Source organism: Lagenorhynchus albirostris, chromosome 16 (assembly GCF_949774975.1).
Source record: "Lagenorhynchus albirostris chromosome 16, mLagAlb1.1, whole genome shotgun sequence".
NCBI classification, from domain to species: domain Eukaryota; kingdom Metazoa; phylum Chordata; class Mammalia; order Artiodactyla; family Delphinidae; genus Lagenorhynchus; species Lagenorhynchus albirostris.
In genome coordinates this window covers 30,963,721-30,982,872 of record NC_083110.1, presented here as the reverse complement: position 1 = coordinate 30,982,872, position 19,152 = coordinate 30,963,721, and the positions used below count along the sequence as shown (strand labels likewise).

Sequence of the window (19,152 nt, the reverse complement as noted above, 5' to 3'; positions counted from 1 at the left end):
GTTTGCCAGATAAAATATAAGATGCCCAACGACACCTGAACTTCAGATAAACAATGAATAATTTTTTAGTATAAGTACGTCCCAAATGTTGCATACTTACAGTAAAAAATTATTTGTTCCCTTGTGCACTGTTGGTGGGATTATAAACTGGTAAATGGGTCTAGCCACTATGGGTAACAGTATGGAGGTCCCTCAAAAATTTAAAAACAGAACTACTATATGATCCAGCCGTCCCAGTTTTGGGTATATATCCAAAGGAAATGAAAACAGGTTTTCAAGGAGATATCTTCACTCCCATGTTTATTGCAGCATTATTCACAAGGATGGAAACAACCTAAGTGTCCACGGATACATGAATGGATAAAGATGTGGTGTATACATACAACGGAATATTATTCACCCACGAAAAAAGGGAAATCCTGTCATTTGCAGCAACATGGATAGTCCTTGAGGACATTATGCTAAGTGAGATAAGTCAGACAGAGAAAGACAAATATTGTATGACATCCACCCTTTGTTGTGTGTGGCAGAAAAGGCAGTCAGAACACTCCAGACAAGAGAAGAATCACGCTCAGAGGAAGAGCGCCGTGGAAAGCACCCCTCAGTTCTGTGAACTTGGGGCATCCTCTTAGAAGCTGGAGAAGGAGAGTGGTGGAACACAGGATGAAGAAGGAGGTAAGGCCAGGTAAATAATTAATTAGTCATTTTATTAGAATTTTTATGACATACTTTAATATATTGGCATTAAGCCATGTGAGTGACTTAAGTTAAACAGGTGACTTAAAAGATTAAATAAAATACCCCGTGATACTCTTTCATGTTTTTAAGTAAAAATAATATCTGAACCAGTGTTAATTTCTTGATTTTGATGGTTATATTGGAAAACATCTTCATATGGAATATAAACTAATATACGAGGGTGATGGAGTGTCATGTTTGCAACCTACTCTCATAGGTTCAGAAAAAAATTTGTAGTGCACCTGCCTCTTTCTTGTAGGTTTGTTATTACTTCAAAATAATAATGTCAAAGAACCCCAGAAAACCATGGCTCAGGAAGTTATATAACCTGATCTAGGCCACAGGGATAACAAGTGGCAGCTCCAAAGTGCAGCTCAGGTGTGTCTGACTCCTTAGTCCACACCCTTCCCCACCAGCCATGGCCCGGACCTCCAGGCTGCCTCCCCCGAGACCCTTTAAAATCTGCCCAAGAAGACCCCTGCTCCCATTCCTTCACCTGCAGAACCGCATTGCCTCCAAGCCGAGTTGTGGTCCTTAAGCTGGAGCTGCTCCCCAGTTGCCCCAACCCTGCGCTGGCCCTGGCTCCCCATCCTGTGCCTGACAGGGTCGCAGGGCACATGACAGGCGGCAGCAGGGCAGCTGAAAGCACTCAGGGCTCCAGCGAGGCTCTGACAGGCTCCCTGCTCCTGGGAAAGGGATTCCATTAGCTGAGCTCCCGCTCTCCCTGAGGATCTCAAGATTTTTCAGACCACTCACAGGTAAGCATGGCGATTTCTTCCTGTCTCTGTTCCCCATCGTTACCATCCCTACGTTAGAGATTCCCTCCTCATCAAGTGGCTTGAAGAGGGAATCTTATCAATTAAGGCTTCACATGTCATTCCACTACTTAAAGAAACCACCACTGCAGGTCGTCAGACATCACCAAGGCCGAGACAGAAACTGCTGTCCTCCTGTGACCTTCCAGCCCCCGCCCTGCTTCCCCACCTCTGAGCCTGCCGGGGCGGAGGGCTGGGCAACCCGCCCAGGGTTCACCTGTACCGGTGAACCATGCTCCGTCAACTCAGCTGCAGGCCCCGGAAGCAAGAGCTGGGGGCTCAGTGGGGAGCCACGCCCCATGACAGACAGTTTGTTCCAGCTCACCCTGACCACCCTTTGGCTTCAGACATGACCTCTGCACACTCTGGAGCCCTATGGACACTTCCAAGAGCCAAAGAGGCTCTGGAGCTGGAATGGCCCCAGGAGGAAGCCCTGTATGTCACTGACCTGCCTCTTTGCTCCCCTGGGAAAAGAGTCCAGCCCTGGTATGTTCTCTCCAGCTGGCGGGCTTTCGGGGGATCGTGATTCTGGGGCTGCGAACGTGTCACGAGCCAGGACCGGGAGGCCAACGCCCAGGAGGGAGAGGGCTCCCTTTGCCACGTGGCTCCATCGGTTCCCATATAAGTGCTCTCGTTCTTCACTGCTTTGGGGAAAGTGGGTGGAGGGAGAGTGGGTGGCCTCCGGTCCGTGGGAATTGTCCCTTCTTACCGATCTGGAGTTTCTCTTTAGTGGGTTTCCTAAGTGGCCCTCCAGCTGAGTGCCCTGTGGGGAAAAGTACTGGGTAAACAAGATGACAGCTTCCTGCCTGGCTGTCCTGGAGTAGAGGCCCTTGTGGCAGGCCCCTCCCTGGGGTGGAGAGGAAGCCTGGTAGCCTACGGTCAGTATAAATGTTGCTGTCCACCTCGCCACCTGGAGGCAGATCTGGAGGCAGAGAGCCACATAGGCTCTGTTCGTGTGGGTGAGTTTAGCCCCATCCCCTGGGTCTTTCCCAGGGTTGCAGCAGCATGAAGCAGCCCAGCAGCCACAGGCTTCACTATGGGTCAGGCAGGGAAGGAGGGGCCCTCCCTGGGTACCACTGGGACTTGTTCCACAGAACCCTAACTATGGGTACAGGAAGGTGGGCTTGCGAATATCCTCATACTTCACCGTGCGCCTGGGCCGGGCCCATTGGCCCCAGGGATTCAGCAGGGCCTGCAGGGTGGAGGCAGGGGGAGAAACAGCCTGCCAAAGAGAAAGCGTCCCGAGAAAGCAGGGAGGAGGGGACTCCCTATCACTGACCACCGTGGGGGGGCCAAGACGTGGGCCCTGGTCATCTCTGCTCATCCTCAGGATCATGATCCCTTAGAACTCAAGAGCAACGGGTAGCTGAGAGGATGAGGGACAGATGGAGCGAGTGGATGTTGACCACATCCTTCCTCCCAACAGCCTGGGAGGGACAGGCCAGGATTGCCTCCAGGACAGAAGTTTCAGCTGAAGCCAAGAGAGGTGAAGTGAGTTTCCCACGGTCACACAGCGAGGAACAGAGACTCCATTAGAACCGAGGTCCTCTGACTCTCCAGAGCTCTTTACCACTGCTCACCTGCCCAGGTACCACTCCACCTCCAGCCAGAGGGATGGGGCATGAGACCATGTTAGATACCAGATGATGCTGGGAGTTTCCAAGGATAGTATGGGTCTTTCCAGAGCTCCTGTCTGTACCTGCCCTGGCCCTCAGGCTCCATCATGTGCCTGAATCTTGACAAAGCACAGCAAGGGGAGACCTTGGCAAATGCTTCAGGTGGGCCACAGCCTTTCCCTTCCACAGAAGGAGCCGCTGGAGCAGGCACCATGCTGCTGTGCTCTTTGACCCTCACCCTCATCTGGATGGTGGTTTCTGGCCTTGAGTACAACATGAAGGAAGTTTGTCTTGGAAGCCCTGGCACCCCTGGTACTCCTGGATCCCATGGCCTGCCAGGAAGAGATGGGAGAGATGGCATCAAAGGAGACCCTGGACCTCCAGGTACTGAGTGGGAGCTGAGGGACAGTGACCTGTTTTCAGGGGGACTTGCTGTCCAGGGTTCTGGGCTGCGTTCAAGGGTCAGCTGGATGGTGGGACTTTCTGGGGACCCATAGACTGGAGCAGCCCTGGAGGGTCTACCCTCAAGGTGCCCGTGGAGTGACAGGTGAGTCAGCCTGGCTGATAATGGAGGTCCAGTCCCATCAGCCCCAACCCACTGTGGATGATAGATAGCATACATCCTTGTCCCCCTCTCTCTGCAGGCCTCATGGGCCCCCCTGGAGGAATGCCAGGCCCCCCTGGGCGTGATGGGATGATTGGAGCCCCTGGCCTCACTGGAGAGCGTGGAGAAAAGGGAGAGCCTGGTGAGAGGGGTCCTCCAGGTGAGCAGGATGTGGCCAGTGGACAGAAGCAACTGGACACCGTGCCCATGTGGTCAGTTACTTGAGGGATGAAGGGGAGCAGACAAAACCACGGAAGTCCCCAAAGGGTATATGTTTCAACCTAGATAAGAGAATATGAGGTTGAGAAATCAGAGGGGTCTGGGTCGTGGGCCACAGCGCAGGGACTGGTGGGTAGTGGAAGTGTTCCACGCATCACAACAGCTGATGGGGAGACACAGGGCGTCAGGTGTGGGAACTGGGACAGCACTGCGAGGAGGCGAGGCACTTCCTAGTGCTGAGGCATAGGGGCATTCTGAGGGCGCAGGGGCTTATGTGGACCAAGGACCAGACAGATGATATCATTGGGAACCCCGCATGTCCAGGGCAACTCTGCAGCTCTGAGCAGTAATCAAGGTCCATCAGGAGAGTCAGAGAGAACCACATTTGCTCTTGTGGTTGGAAGGTGGGGAAGGGGGCCCTGCCCAGAAACTAGAAAACCCCGCAGAAGTGGACAGACAGAGCCATGAAAGGATATGGCAGGAAAGAAGAGCAGAGAGGGGGCTGAGTAAGTGCGAGGCTGCATTAAAGGACAAGTGTGTAGGGAGTAGGAAACACACTCCAACCTCGGGGACCCTTATGACCTGGGGCCTGGGCAGTGGCTCTAGACAAGTGAAGGGCAGAATGGCAGGCTTGCAGCTGGCCTCACACCTGCTTGGCACAAGTGGGGGTTTTTGTTGGCCTGCCCCTCTTCTTGCTGGGGATCTCTCTACAGGGCTTCCACCTTATCTAGACGAGGAGCTCCAGAGCACACTCCTTGAGATCAACCATCAAATCCTGAAGATGATGCGCGGTAAGGGGATCCCTTGGGGCCCTCTAAGGGTAGGGGGTTCCCATAAGGTCTCCTCGTTCTCAGCATCAGGCTCCAGACTCTAGAGACTTGACAAACAAGTGTGGACATGGAGGTCCTTGTTCAGATGTTCCTGAACGGCTCAGAGGAGACCGAGGTAGATGTGGATTCTCTCCCTATGTCCTGGGGAAGCAATGTTCCTGGCTGTACTGCTTTCTATTGAATCCCAGGAAATTGCACAGTTTCAGGCACATAATAGACGGTCAATAAGTAATTGTTAAATGGGTGAACGGATAATTAAATGATGGGAGCATGGAGGGGAATCCAGAAAGACTAGGATTGGAAGAGGGAGGGAAGAAGGAGAGAGAGGAAGAGGTGAAGAGATTGCAAAGCGCATAAAGGCAGAGAGCATAAAGGGAAGGAAAAGGACTTGGAAACAAAGAGGCCTGTGGCCTGACCCGGATTCCTCTGCTGTCAGTCCTCAGTCTGCAGGGGTCCATGCTGGCAGTGGGAGAGAAGGTCTTCGCCACCAGCGGGCAGTCGGTCAATTTTGATGCCATTAGAGAGTCATGTGCCAAAGCAGGTGGGCGCATTGCTACCCCAAGGAGTCTAGAGGAGAATGAGGCCATTGCAAACATCGTGAAGAAGCACAATACTTACGCTTACCTGGGCCTGACTGAGGGTCCCACTGCTGGAAACTTCCACTACCTGGATGGAACCCCTGTGGATTACACCAACTGGTACCCAGGGGAGCCCGGGGGTTGGGGCAAAGAGAAGTGTGTGGAGATGTACACAGATGGCCGGTGGAATGACAAGAACTGCCTGCAGTCCCGACTGGCCATCTGTGAGTTTTGAGCAGGCACCACGGCCACAGGATGGAGAGGGTCCTGCCTTGCCTTTCAGCCCACGTCCTGGGGAATCCACCTGGTCTATGAGGTACTGTAACACCTTTGTAGCTATAAGAGTTGGAGGTATCTTAGCCACGGCACTCCCCGCTGGGCCCTGACTCCTCCCCCTTGATTACTAATCAGTCTGACTCCCCCCGGAGCCCCTTCTCAGCTTTGCACTCCAGACAGCCACTCTAACTTCGCCCTTTGGCAAGAGAGGGAGGCTTCTTTCTTCCTCTTCTTGTCCAACTCCTTCATTTATAGATGGCAACAGTGAAGTCCTGGCATGGAGGTTCCCTCCAAAAGCACACACAGGGTGCCTGCTTCCTGGCCCCTCTACTCTTTCTTTGCAGCCCACTGCCTGCCCAGCCTTATCAAGATTTAGCAGTGCCGCTCAAGCATAATGATAGATGGGTGGACTTCTGGGAAATTCCAAATGTGTGGAGCTAAGGATACATTCGGGATTATCTGGCAGCCTGAGGTCTGTGGGGCACATCTGCTCAGGCTCTCCATGAGGTCAGAGGGCCGGGTGGTGCCCCAGCATGGTGGAGGCCAACCCACCCCTAGTAATTGGCATGTATTATCCACTCCCTTGACTCTGGGGGTACCAACTCAACTCCCTGACCTAAAAGCAGCCAGCCTATGCCTCTAGGGAAGATCTCACTCCCACCTCAGGCATTACCCAAGTAACTTCCTGCTGATGAACACATCCCCACCACTTCAGACCTCAGTGAAGTGTTTATTGAGCATATACTATATACCAAGCACCTTGACAAGCACTTCTAAGACATCTTATAAACTATGATTTAATCTTCACACAGTGCCATGGAACGAGCATTATTTTCGCCATTTTTTATACAAGAACACTGAAACTTAAAGCAGTTAAATGTTTTGAGTTTTGTTACACGGAGCAAGTGACAGAGGCTGTTTTCAAACCCATCTACCTGAACCTGAAGCTTATGCTCATCACCACCCCATCCTCTCACTGAGCAGAGATGATTCAAGTGTAATAAATCATGAATATGTTAACATGAGTTTCCATTGCTTTGGTTTCAAGAAATATTTCTGTGATTTTAGAAATCAAGTTAACTCTGGCTCTGAGGCCCCACTTACCTGAAAAGTGGAAAGTTCAATCTCAGGTTAAGCTTTCTTTGTTGGGTGGAAGGGGCAACCTGCTCCCACCCTCAGGTTGTATGGGCAGATGGGGGGTTACAGAAATGTCTGGAGGAACAGAGGAGCATTAGTGTTGATGGCTGGCATCCAGATAGCTCCTGATCTAAGTCTACATGTTCCATTTGAGGGTGGTGATATCATGCCTTCCGTTCCCCACTCAGCCCCCTGGATGTTTGCCATGGCCCAACAGTGGTGGCATTCAGGGCTCTGTGAGCCACCTCAGTCTCAGGACTGCATGGAAAGGGACCATGGCCCCCATGTCCCAAGGCTGTGTGGGAATTGGATCATGTCTCTACTTGCTTGAGGAGGTGACCATATCTATGTCCCATCTCCAGAAAGGTCCCCACTTCTCCCACCTTCACGTAATGCCCTCCCTCACTGCATATACTTCTTTTTCGGGACAAGAGGAAGTTCTGGATCACAATCCACAAAACCAGATGGGAACGAGCAGAACTATTTCTCATTCTTTCATGAATGTCAATTTTTAATCTGGTCACCCTGCCACATGAGCTTAGGGCCCAGCACACAAATTATTGAGCCTTCCCCAAAATTCAAAAAAGTACGGAGAAAGGTATTTCCCGTATTTTACGGAGGAACAGTCTAAGTCTCTGAAAATCGTTGTCTTCTCATTTCTTGTTAGGTTTATTTTTACTTCCTTTATGGTGTTATTTGCAATTGTTATTATATTATTTTTATCACATTTTAAATTAATTACTGCTGGTTTATAAGAAAACTATTGATTTATTTTTGGTTGATTGTATGTCCAGCCATCATTTTGGATTCTCACTTTCCCTCTAATATTTCTAATAATTGATTCTCACATTTTATAAATATATGCTTATATTTACAAATGACAGAAATTTTGCCTGTTCCTCATGATATTTATATTTCTTATATATCATTCTTATCTTTTTGTAGGGGCCAGGAGACCCTATATATTGCTGAAGACACTCAGTGATGAATGTTATCTTTAGGGGCGCATTGAATGTATCATGAGAACATTTCCAGTATTTCAGCATGGAGTTGCTTGTTTTAGGTTTCTGATGCCTTTTATCAAGGCAAAGTTCCCTCTTTTTCATAGTTTGCTGAGATTCATTTTCATCATGAATGTGTACTGAGCTTTATCGGGTGATTTCTTTGGCATTTCCTTTAAGCTGTTAACATCAAAAGGGTGTCAAGTGTGAGTTGAGTCATTTCTTGTTCCTGGGTACTGGCATCTAGAGCCCACAGGTGAGAGTAAAAGGGTCATCTTTTAATGAGTCCAGGGGGTTCCAGGGACCCCACCATGGAACCTGCAAGGTGAGGGCCATTCAACGTGAGTGGTTTAGTAATTCGCATTCTGTTGGTCAGTATAAGGAAGACTAAAGAGGCGAAAGCAAGCTGACCTTCCATGGGTGACATCTGTACTCTCACAATGGAATTTATCCCTTCCTCTCCTCTCCCTGTGGCATGGGGGAGGGGACTGTCCTATCCTCCTCCTAATCTTTGCAAATAGGGATGCCCGAATTACTTTGCCTTCCTTCCCTCATTAAGTCACCTAAGGCAGGAATCTCCTGTTCTAAAATTGCTGAAGAGCTGAACCAGCAGAGGGCCTGATCTTGCTGAGGCATGGGGAGATGGAGAAGGGGGAGAATAGAACTGTTAGCAGGTGTGTTCTGGGGCAATGTGGATTTCCACCACTTGGATGGAATTTCCCAGGGGCTGCCAATGTCGATGTCATGGAAGCTAGCCAGAGTTTAAGCCCTACTCACGAGCAGATTGCTTCTTGGAACACAGGGACTTGAAGAGCAAGAGACTATGAAGTGACGTGTTCACTGATGTCATGTTGAGGGTAGGGAGCAGGCAGCTGGAGGATTTTACAGAGCCCCTTATCTGAAGGACCAGCTCCTGGGAGGAGCTGTCATTTATAATCAGTCATACAGAGGGACCCAACAACCAGTTAGGATGGGCCGAGAAGCAGCAGTGTTCCCACTGATATATGGTGCCTCCTGTGAGCAGGTATTGCCACCCTGGGCACCATCACTCTCTCTACCAACCATACATGCAAAAAAAAAAAAAAAAATAAGAGAGGAGGCACTGTCCACCCTTCACTTCAAGAAGCCGCCACTCTATGGCCAGGGTGGTGATGAATCAGAGATAAAACAGATTTTAGTGACAAAACTAAGGGACAATAATCATTTGGACTATATTTTAACTCAACCCTAGAAAGTTTGTATTCCAAGGGAAGAATAGGTATGAAGAATTTTGAGAACATGTATTAGTTTCGAGAAAAGGGTGAGCTTCAAGCCTCAAGATTGTACATATCTGCATTAAGATTCTTAAACTTGTTATATATTAAATTAGTGAGTTAACTGGACTATGTTTTGATGTTGAACCATCTTTACATTCCTGGGATACCCTACTTGGTCTAATGGCTGATACTCTCATCACACTTACCACGTACCAGGTATTATACTTCCATTAACTCATATAATCCTCATTAACCCTATTATGTAGACGTTATTATTACGCCCAATTTACAGATGAGAATATTGAGGCACGTAGAGATTAAAGTGATTTTCCAAAGATCATGCAGCCAGTTCATGGCAGAAGTGGGCTATGAATACAGGAAGTCAGATTCCAGGGACTGTGCTATTAACCATGGATGCATGGCTGGACTTTAATTTAAACTCTTTTTTTACTTCAAGCTTTCAGGGGAGTTCCTGTTCGCTCCACATCATTTCATTATTCTGATATTAGTGGCTACTGGGGACATATTCTTCCCACATTTAAAGCTGCTGCTCCCTTAGTGTCTGCTCACGGTCACATGGCCAAGGCAAATATCAAAGGGGTTGGGGTGTTTACTCCACATACTCCAGTGGGAGGCATTGCAAAGTACCATGGCAAAGGGCATGGATATATATTTCTATGAAAAGAAAATGTGGAAATCAGGAGAGTAATTCAAACCGCCAGGGTTATGTTTGCCAAATTTGTTTATTTTTGCAAAGAACGAGCGTTTCTGAAATTTTATTAATAGCTCTATAGTTATTTCCTTATTGTAGTTCGAGTTTCACTGTTTAATTTTTATTTATTCCTTATTTATTTATTATTCCTTCTTTATTCCTTATTTATACTGTCTTTTTAAAAATTAAATTTATTTATTTATTTTTGGCTGTGTTTGGTCTTCGTTGCCTTGAGAGGGCTTTCTCTAGTTGTGGCGAGCGGGGGCTACTCTTCCTTGTGGTGCGTGGGTTTCTCATTGTCGTGGCTTCTCTTGTTGCAGAGCACAGGCTCTAGGCACGCGGGATTCAGTAGCTGTGGTGCGCGGGCTTCAGTACTTGTGGCTCATGGGCTCTACAGCGCAGGTAGTTGTGGTGCACGGGCTTAGTTGTTCTGCTGCATGTGGGATCTTCCTGGGCCAGGGATCGAACCCCCGTCCCCTGCATTGGCAGGCAGATTCTTAACCACTGCGCCACCAGGGAAGCCCTATACTGTCTTTTTAAAACTATCAATTTATCTGTTGTCTAGAGTTGACAGCATTCCGAGGCCTAGTTTTGAGTCTTGTGTCAGTCAGATTTCACTCTACTTATTTTTCACTGTGTTCAGTAGTTTTTATAAGGTGAATTCTAATTTACCTGATCTTCATCTGAGAAAATCCTGAGGTGCCTGGGTTAAGGGTAAGGTCCTCCATTGCTTTTACGTCCCCATGCTACACTAGATTGTGATGAGCTGGGACACTTGAAAAACAATTTTTCATCTTGGCATGAAGGGAAAATTTTAATAATAATAATAATAGCAAAATAAGCATAAATTCAAACCCCAGATCTATGACAGGACAGACCCAATGGATACGCATCCTCGAGGGGGGGCTTTGTCCCACCAGAGTCAAGTATTTCTTATTGTCCCTTTGCTCGCAGTGCATATCCCTCCCTCCTCCCGTTCTATCCTCTTCCCTCCTTCTAAAGCCATCTTTCCTCTAAGTCTGTAGGACATATAGGGTCCTGGTTGTATGTAAATCTCTCAGCTTCAGATTTCCACCTTTCTGGGAGGTCTGCTCATTTGCCGTAGGGTTTGAGAGTTCTTTGTCCTCTGAGCCTATGGGCCCTTCGGAGTTGTGTCAATGGCATCAGGAAACACAGCCCTGAGGGGGGGTCTTCTTTACAAGGGGCCCCTCTCAGTGCCTGGCAGCCTCCTTGATAAGAGGAACCTGGGGGGCTTGCTGAACAGGGCACAGTGACTTGAGTACACAAGGGCCGATGACTCTTGAGGGTCGAAAGCAGCAATCACAAGGCAGAGTCCAAGGGAAGCGGCCCTACCCCTGCTCCACCGCAGGAAAAAAGCAAACCTCTAGAGTTGTTTGGTGAGACTAAGTGTTTCAAAGAGTGGGTGTAAGTTTGGGGGAAGGCAGGAATCAAAAGTTATATCAGTGACTTGAAAAAGGCCACTTGATCAGCCTCTGGAGATAAGAACCAGACACTCCTGGAATCCCAGGCGTGGAGGAGCCGCAGACTGATCTGGTGTCTGCCCTGCTCAGCGTCTCTGCTTCCCTTCTCACTCTCTCAGTGGATCCTCCCCAAGTGCCCAGCCCTGAGTTACACCCTGGAGACAAGGAGGGGAATCAAATGCAGCTCCTGCCCTAGAAAAGTGGACACGATGCCACTTTTGAGGACACGATGCCGGAGGATTCCTTTGTTCCACAAATGTTTGAGCGTTGATTCCGTTTCCAGGCCCTCTTAGAGGTGGGGAAGCAAGATGCCTGTTCTCATGAAGTTCCTGTTCTAAAGGAGTGGGATGGTCAATAAATATGCAACCAAAGAAATAGGACAATTTTACATAGAGAAGAATTATAAGCAGATAACTAAAACAGAGAATTATAATTTTGTGATAGAATGGTTAGGGAAAGCCCTTTCTCCAGCAATAATATTTAAGATGAAATCTGAACGACAACAAGCAATTATGCAAAGATGGAGAGAAGTGTCCTAAGCTGGAAGAGCTAGTGCAAATGCCCATGTTCAGCTTTGAATTTGAGTTGTCTACAAACACTTCCTTTCCTTGTGCCTAGCGCTGCGACGCACCGACAGGGCAGCTGACGAATGTTCTGAATGACAAGGGAGGAATGAGGTGACTCAGTGCTGTAGGTGTTTAACTCCTTCCCTCCTGCTCCTAGTAAATTAAATATGAATGGAAGGGGGAACTAGGCAGAACAACTGATACACAGGTGTACGCCTGTACATGTGTGTCTGCATGAGCACGTGTTTGGTAGGATGTCTATGCATGTCCCTTCCAGAGACAAATATTTGGAAAGAACTGTCCTCTGGGATTCTGATCTATGATCTGGGAATCTGTGATTCTAGAGGATCAGATAGCAGAGCTATAGAGACAGATGCATGGGAGGGAGCAGTGGGAGGAGTCTGGGGTGTTGCAGTAGAGAGCTGCCCAGTGCTAAGCTGGAGACCCCACCAGCAGCCCTGGAGAACTGCCCAGGATACAGCGGTTCTGAGGATGGTTGTTTATTAATCTGGGGTTGAAGGCCAGTCCAGCACTGTCCCTGGTCACCAGACTAATTGGGGCTGACATTGCTAAGGCATCTGCCAGAGGCCTAGCCTGGAGGACCAGCTTCCCTGCCATAGCCTCTGTGCTCTGAGGAGGCCCCTAGTAAGTCATTTCTGAGGACAGAAGAGGAGGCCTTGGCCAAGAGTCTGGCCACTTGGCTTGACCCTGGTGAGTTCCAGGCAGGGGCTGTGGTGGGGTTGTCAGGCCCCCTGAGGGCCTCTGTCTCTCTGACCTGGGGCCTTGTGCCCTTCCTGGATCCAGGTTACCATCTGCAAACTAAAGGTGGTCTTTTCAGCCAAACAGAAGAATGGAAGTGGGGTGTGTATGCCAGCAACATGTTTAGCTCTGGCTTTGGCCTCCCACATAATCAGGGGAGCTTAAGAGAGAGGGAAGGTGGAGAAGATTTGATCAAGAAAATTCCCTTCCGGGACTTCCCTGGCAGTCCAGTGGTTAAGAATCCGTGCTTCCACGGCAGAGGGCACGGGTTCCATCCCTGGTCAGAGAACTGGGATCCCACATGCCACACAGTGCAGCCAAAACAAAATAAACAAACAAACAAACAAAAAAAAACAACAAAAAAGAGAGAGCACATAAATAAATTTAAAAATTAAAAATCCTAAAAAAAAAAAAGAAAGAAAGAAGGAAAGAAAGAAAATTCCCTCTCAACTTCCTACTTCTCACTGAGTCCTGGAGGGAAGGAGGGTTAAGGGAGCTGACAGGCCAGGGTGGCCAAGGACAGATGCAGTAGTTATGCAGGGACGTTGGAATTAGAGGTCAGAGAGGGGCAGAGGGATAGGCCCATGGGGGCTGGGCTGTGAGGCTTCCTGGAAGGGGACCAGCTCGAGCAAAGGCTGGATGGGAATCTGATGGCTGGATGGGGGCACAGAGCCGGAGAAGCGTCTCGGAAGCATGCAGAGGATCCTGCCAGGAGGAGTATGAGCTGACCCTGCTGGGCCCAGGGTGAACAGAAATTTTAGGAGCCTGGGTTCTGGCTGGAAAAATGGCCTCTCGGTGGAAAATCTCAAAGCAAGGGAAGGAGGTAAATCTAAGTGGCAACTGGCCAGGATCAATGACCAAAGAAGGTTCCATTCTCAGGGTCAGAACAAGTTTCCATACCTCAGGGTACTCTGGGTCCCGAGTCCCAGCAAGTGCCTGTCACAAAGTACAGACTTTATGAAACAGGATGATTGACAGGTTGTTGGGGAAACAGCTGTGATTCTGGGGGTGGTTGGGGTCCTGTGGTGTAAAACAGATTTTTATGCGACACGAGACAACGGATGTTGTAAAACAGGTCCCGCCAAGCAATGGGTCACATGCTATAGTTTGAGTCTACCTTTAGCGTCCATAGGAAGGAGAAGAAGAGGGAAATTTAGGCTACTTAGGCCCTCAAGAAAGGGAGTTGAGAAGAGAGTAGCCAAAGGTCATGCAAGAAATGAGCTCTCTTTGCCGGGCCATCGGGAACAGGGCTTGTGTGGCATTTGTAGACCCTGTGGGCTTTCGTGCTTAGGGCTGCCTAACCAACTAAGCCTTGGGCCCACAGGGCATGAGAGCCCCAGGGAAAGTGGGCCCCTGTGATATTACTCTTGCATCTATATTTGTTTTAGCACTGATCTAACTCTAATACATCTTGCCTGTGCTAGTAATAGTTTTCCTAGTAGCCTGGGAGTAACTCAGGGCCAAGAGTTGTGACATCCCCCTCTGTGTCAGCTGCCCCGAGCACAGGGTCCAACACATCAGAGATGGTAGCAAACCAAATGAGATGGGATTATTTTCTTTGACTTTCTCCACTCTAAGGTAAGGACCATGTTCCCGTTTTTGTCACTTCCTGTCCTCCTTCTGTGTGTGGTGACAACATCCTGCTCAGAAACAAAAGCCTGTGAGGATGCCCAGAAGACCTGTTCAGTGGTGACCTGTGGCATCCCGGTCACCAACGGCACCCCAGGCAGAGATGGGCGAGATGGACCCGAGGGAGAAAAGGGAGAACCAGGTATAGGACAGGCCGCTCTGACTTCTCCAATCTTTTACCCCAGCGGGAGGGTGTTCTCTATAAGGGATCTGGCACAGAGACACGAGGAGGCTCGCCTTTCATTATGGTAGGTGACGATTCACTCAGAAAAACTCCTGTAAAAGGGCATTCTCTCCAAAATAAAGATGCTTCTCTGGCTCTCCAGGATCCCTCACTGCCACCCAGGACTTGGTGATGCTCAGGGAGCTGGCCCTTAGGACAGGCCATCCCCTGAGACGCAGGAGGACCTTTCTTCTCTGGATCACTGCTAGCTGAGTGGTGGTTTCTTGGGGTCAATCAAATATTGAGCTTTTGGAGAAAGAGAATGAGTGACAGACACTGGGTCACATTTCCTTCCTCTTCCAACAGGGCCAGGGCTCAGAGGCTTGCAGGGCCCTCCAGGGAAAATGGGGCCTCAAGGAAATGTAGGGAATCCTGGGCTTCCAGGACCAAAGGGCCACAAAGGAGATCGTGGAGACAGTTCGGGTAAGGAGCTCACCCCAGCAAGTGATGTGGGCTGCGGGGACCCAGGACCTGGGAATTCCAGGGCCAGGTGGGAGGTGCCCCGTCTCCTGCTGCCCCACTGGAAGATGCTCAGCTCTGCTTCCTGACCCAGCGCCCTCATTCCTCTCAGTTCCTTGGGGCCCAAGGGGATTCCCACTGGTGCCCGGGTATAGACTTCCGAACCCTGCCCGCCTCACCCTCGGCAGACCTCTGTAGGACATGTGCCCTGGCCCTTCTTCAGCTGCAACAGTCCAGTACGTGGTTCCAGGCTGCAAGGGAGGAAACTGGTCCTCTCTGCTGTTGGATTTTGTCTGTTGTCACAAGAGTGGCATGAAAAGGGTTGGCCTCATTGGACCCCTGGATAATGGGGGACATCACAGCAACTTAGTTCAGAGTAAAATAAATTCAGTAACAACAAAACCAAAAGGATGACCTCTTACTTATATTTGTCCACTGGCCTATCAGAATAATAAACGTATTAAAGTGTTTGCCTAGAATAGGAAATGAAAATATGATTAAGAAAAGTTTTCAAAAAGGAGAAAAATTAGCTGGGCCTTTTCTTATAAATAATTATAATATTGCAATATTTAAGCAGTATATGAAGAAAAGGATCCAGAGCTATAGTTTATGGTATTATTATTATTATTTCCAGAGTTATAGTTTACAATAGTTACTAAGTATATCTGAGAAGGCAGGAATACAGTTTTTTTCCCCTTTTGCTTCTTTTTGTTTTCTTATTTTTCTGGAATACGAATACTTTTCAGTAAGCTCATTTTTTTTTTTTCAAAATACTCTGCTCTCCAATTGAGGGTCTTCTTCTAAATAAATGTCCTCTCCCTATTGCTTTATAGTTGCCGAGGCTAAGCTGGCTGACTTAGAGGGACGGATAAGGAGCCTGAAATCACAACTGGATCACATCAAAAAGTGTAAGCTTTTTTTCTGTCCCCAATGTGTTCTTGACTCTAACTTTTTTCTCCAGAATGCTCTAGGTTTTGGGGGGATGGTGGAAAAGAACTTACACTTATGACAACTTATTATATACTAGGTGGGAATTTTCTCATAATTTGGTTTTATTCAATCGTCTTGCCATCCCTATTTGTGGGTATTACACCCATTTTATTTACAGGTGAGAAAAAAATAGGTCCGGGAAGTATAGATAATTCATTCAACAGCATACAGTTAGGAAGTGGGAAGGAGGATGGCGTGGAGGTCTGCTGACTCTGGAATCTTTGCTCCTTCCTTAGCACCCACGGGCCTCAGATGGCGGTCCATGCCTCTTTCTCATCCTGGTGCCCATGTCTGGCAGTGGGGCTCAAGCATGTTTCCCTAGGTCCACCTGTACTGGAACAGTTTTTAACAGATATTTGTCCTAAGGATGGGATATGCCAGGAGAGCCCCGGCTTGCTGCCAGGGACTTGCCTTCCACCTTCTTACTAGGATCTCACCAGAGGTGGTAGAGAATGGGGCTCAACCCCAGACTCCCAAGTTCCCAGAGAAGGGCTTTTTCATCTGCTGTCCCAGGCTGGGCTTGAAGCCAAGTCAACCCCACCTACATTTTGTGATTTCAGTGCAAAGCTTCTCCTTGGGTAAAAAGTCTGGAAAGATGCTCTACGTGACCAATGGTGAAAAGATGCCTTTTTCCAAAGTGAAGGCTCTGTGCGCTGAGCTTGGGGCCACCGTGGCCACCCCCAAGAATGCTGAGGAGAACAAAGCCATCCAGGACATGGCCCCTGACATTGCTTTCCTGGGCATCACAGATGAGGTGACCGAAGGCCAGTTTATGTATGTAACAGGAGGGAGGATGGGCTACAGCAACTGGAAGAAGAATGAGCCTAATAACCATGGCTCAGGGGAGGACTGTGTCCTCCTCCTAAGAGATGGGCTCTGGAATGACATCTCCTGCTCCTCCTCCTTCTTGGCCATCTGTGAATTCCCAGCCTGAAGAGGCAGTTTCCTCCGCCCCCTCCTTGGCTCCCTGCTGAGGTCCCTGCTGCTCTGAAAGAGAATTCAGTGCCAGTTTCCCCCTGTCCAGTGTTGATTCATTCCTTCATGGGGATGGGAGAAAAGCAAGGGGACATATTTGACTGTGGGGAGATGAAGTGAAAAGAGACTGACAGTGGGGCATGAGGGTTTCTGGTCCAGTCCAGTCCATGGCAAAGGACACCTTCTGTCCTGCCAAAGAGCACAGCATTGCATCAGAGTCAATCTCAGAAAAAGCACATTCAAACCCTCTCCTTTTTTAGTGAGGACACTGCAGCCCAGCAGATGGATCAATGGAGGTCCACATCTGTGTCCGAGCAGGCAGTGTTTCAGCTTCCAAGAGATCCAATTCCCATTTTTCCAAGTTGCCACTACCTGGTGTCAGAGTCTCCTTCCCATGGCTAGCCCAGCCCTGTCTACGACATGAGTGTTGTTTTTAGCTGTTTATGAGCTATACACTGAAACTGTGACACTTGGCAGTGTCCTACATGGGTGACAGCGAATAGTCCTAGGAATCCCCTCACTTGCCCAAGTGGCTGTGGCCTCCCAAGGGTCATTAGGGTGATCTTGAGAACAAAGGGCAGCCTTCCCTTCCCGCATGCTTTTAGGAGACTCTTTTGATATTGTGGCCTATGCCGGTATCGCGGGAGGAGGCAAATGGTCAGGCAGGCTGGGTCCTTCCTTACAGGGCATCATCGGTCTTAATGCCTCCATGTTCAACATCCCCTTTCTTCTGTGACATCCTCATCCCATTATAGGTCAATGGGTCCATTATTCTTAGAGACAAGAGGGAAGATCTCCCTAAAGGTGCATTTCACACACTGGGGGGCAAATGAGGCAGCACCGTCCAGTCAGCAAATAAAACCGCCCCTCTGAGCAGAGTTCTGACACCGTCTTGGCCCACAGTCAAGCTCATGACAGTGGATGTTCTTGAGAAATCTCAGGGTGGACGGAGCTGAGATTCTATGGAGCCCAGGCAGCAAACTGGGGGAAGAGGGTGAATTCCGCTTCCAGCTGTATGCCAATCACAAAATAAGACTGAAAATATTTCATGAATGGACTAAGGGCCACTTTAACTTCATGAAATATCTTTGCTAAATTAGTTTTCCATTTTATTTTTCTTTGTATCCGAACTACCAGAGGGAGCGCCTCACACTTGGTAAGTGCTTGATGAGTGTTTGTTGCATGGGTGCACCAAAGAATTACCAAATGGACGAGTGGGTGGGATACTGCACATTGAATATTATAGGGTAGAGTTCTCTCTGAGGTGTGCTTCTTCTGTGAGGCTGTCGGGGTAGGGGTGGGGTGTGCTGAAGACATTGGGGCTGGCAGGGGGAGGAGGACAGTACCTGTGTCCTCAGCCTCTGGCCCACTTAGACTGTCACATCACTGAATTTTCAACCTCATGAAGCTCTTCTTCAGACACTGCACTTGGGGGCAGTGAGAAGGGTACTTCCGTGATGTACAGCAGAACGATTCACTATTTGCACTTCAAATCCAGACTGCTTGCCAAAGGAATGGGAAACTGCCTAAAATTTAGAGGCACATATGAAACCTAGGTAACGTAGGTTAAGGCAAATAGAAAAAGGAAAGACCAGAAAGTTTTTAGAAGGAAAGAAGATACATGTAAGACAACCCAGAACAAGAGAATTATCATAATCAAGCATGAAAGTTGCACCTGCATTTTCTCATTGCCAAGACAAAAATGAGAAAATGGACAGGTAACCATTATATCATTCTTTCTATTTTATGTAAGGGGGGACGGGGACCATGTCTACCCTGAGATGATTGTCTCCTTTGTTTATACTGTGTATAAAGGTCAGTGTACAAGACGCAGTCATGTGCTTCACAGGAGTTGTTTCCCAGCATGTAATGAGTGCCCCCTCAGTCAGGGAAATGCAATAAAAATCTGTGGATGAGCTCAAATTCTTCCATTTCCCTTTCAGTCTTCTCCTTCTAGTTCCTTCCATGGTGCTCCCTTCCCCCTTCATCCCTCAATCACTAGAGCCTCACATTCCTACTCTGAGAGCTTTCTATGCCACCCAAGACCTGACCCTGCTCCCCTACCCTTAAGTCATCCCCAGTGGACATGAAGCTTTCTCCCCAGGCTCTTGGACATGTGGAGCTGGTTCTCCCCCTGACCTAGCACCTGATCATCTTTTCAGATCTCCTCTCTCTAAATGTATCCCCTGGCCGGCATTCTTCCCTCAGTCTAGGATTGAGGCAACAACCTCCCTGTATTTACTTCCCAATTCTTATCAGCAAGCAGTGGGCAAATCGGCTCAAGAGAA

General features: G+C 48.7%; 2 protein-coding genes across 4 annotated transcripts; both read left to right on the top strand.

The window, feature by feature from the left end:
* Positions 1-2,223: 2,223 nt before the first annotated feature.
* Positions 2,224-6,913, top strand: LOC132506971 (pulmonary surfactant-associated protein A-like). Of its 3 annotated transcripts, none has more exons than XM_060125792.1 (6): positions 2,224-2,512; positions 2,980-3,141; positions 3,359-3,553; positions 3,814-3,933; positions 4,724-4,783; positions 5,259-6,913. In XM_060125792.1, the coding sequence occupies exons 3-6, from the start codon at positions 3,382-3,384 to the stop codon at positions 5,633-5,635; spliced, it is 729 nt and encodes a 242-aa protein (XP_059981775.1). In that variant the 5' UTR covers positions 2,224-2,512; positions 2,980-3,141; positions 3,359-3,381; the 3' UTR covers positions 5,636-6,913. The 3 variants fall into 3 exon arrangements, with proteins under 3 accessions (XP_059981775.1, XP_059981774.1, XP_059981776.1); XM_060125791.1 differs by having other exon boundaries at positions 4,706-4,783; XM_060125793.1 differs by lacking the exon at positions 2,980-3,141 and having other exon boundaries at positions 2,308-2,512; positions 3,362-3,553; positions 4,706-4,783.
* Positions 6,914-14,175: 7,262 nt separating this feature from the next.
* Positions 14,176-16,833, top strand: LOC132507161 (mannose-binding protein A-like). The gene is made up of 4 exons (XM_060126249.1): positions 14,176-14,359; positions 14,747-14,863; positions 15,733-15,807; positions 16,450-16,833. The coding sequence occupies exons 1-4, from the start codon at positions 14,176-14,178 to the stop codon at positions 16,821-16,823; spliced, it is 750 nt and encodes a 249-aa protein (XP_059982232.1). The 3' UTR covers positions 16,824-16,833.
* The last annotated feature ends 2,319 nt before the right edge of the window (positions 16,834-19,152 follow it).

What these genes read in the sequence shown, in the direction of transcription:
- LOC132506971 (XM_060125791.1), top strand. Translation starts at nt 3,382, where the DNA reads ATGCTGCTGTGCTCTTTGACCCTCACCCTCATCTGGATGGTGGTTTCT. An exon ending in AGGAGACCCTGGACCTCCAG is followed by an intron (nt 3,554 to 3,813) that starts GTACTGAGTGGG and finishes CTCTCTCTGCAG; the next exon opens with GCCTCATGGGCCCCCCTGGA. An exon ending in TGGTGAGAGGGGTCCTCCAG is followed by an intron (nt 3,934 to 4,705) that starts GTGAGCAGGATG and finishes ATCTCTCTACAG; the next exon opens with GGCTTCCACCTTATCTAGAC.
- LOC132507161 (XM_060126249.1), top strand. Translation starts at nt 14,176, where the DNA reads ATGTTCCCGTTTTTGTCACTTCCTGTCCTCCTTCTGTGTGTGGTGACA. An exon ending in GGGAGAAAAGGGAGAACCAG is followed by an intron (nt 14,360 to 14,746) that starts GTATAGGACAGG and finishes CTCTTCCAACAG; the next exon opens with GGCCAGGGCTCAGAGGCTTG. An exon ending in ACTGGATCACATCAAAAAGT is followed by an intron (nt 15,808 to 16,449) that starts GTAAGCTTTTTT and finishes TTGTGATTTCAG; the next exon opens with TGCAAAGCTTCTCCTTGGGT.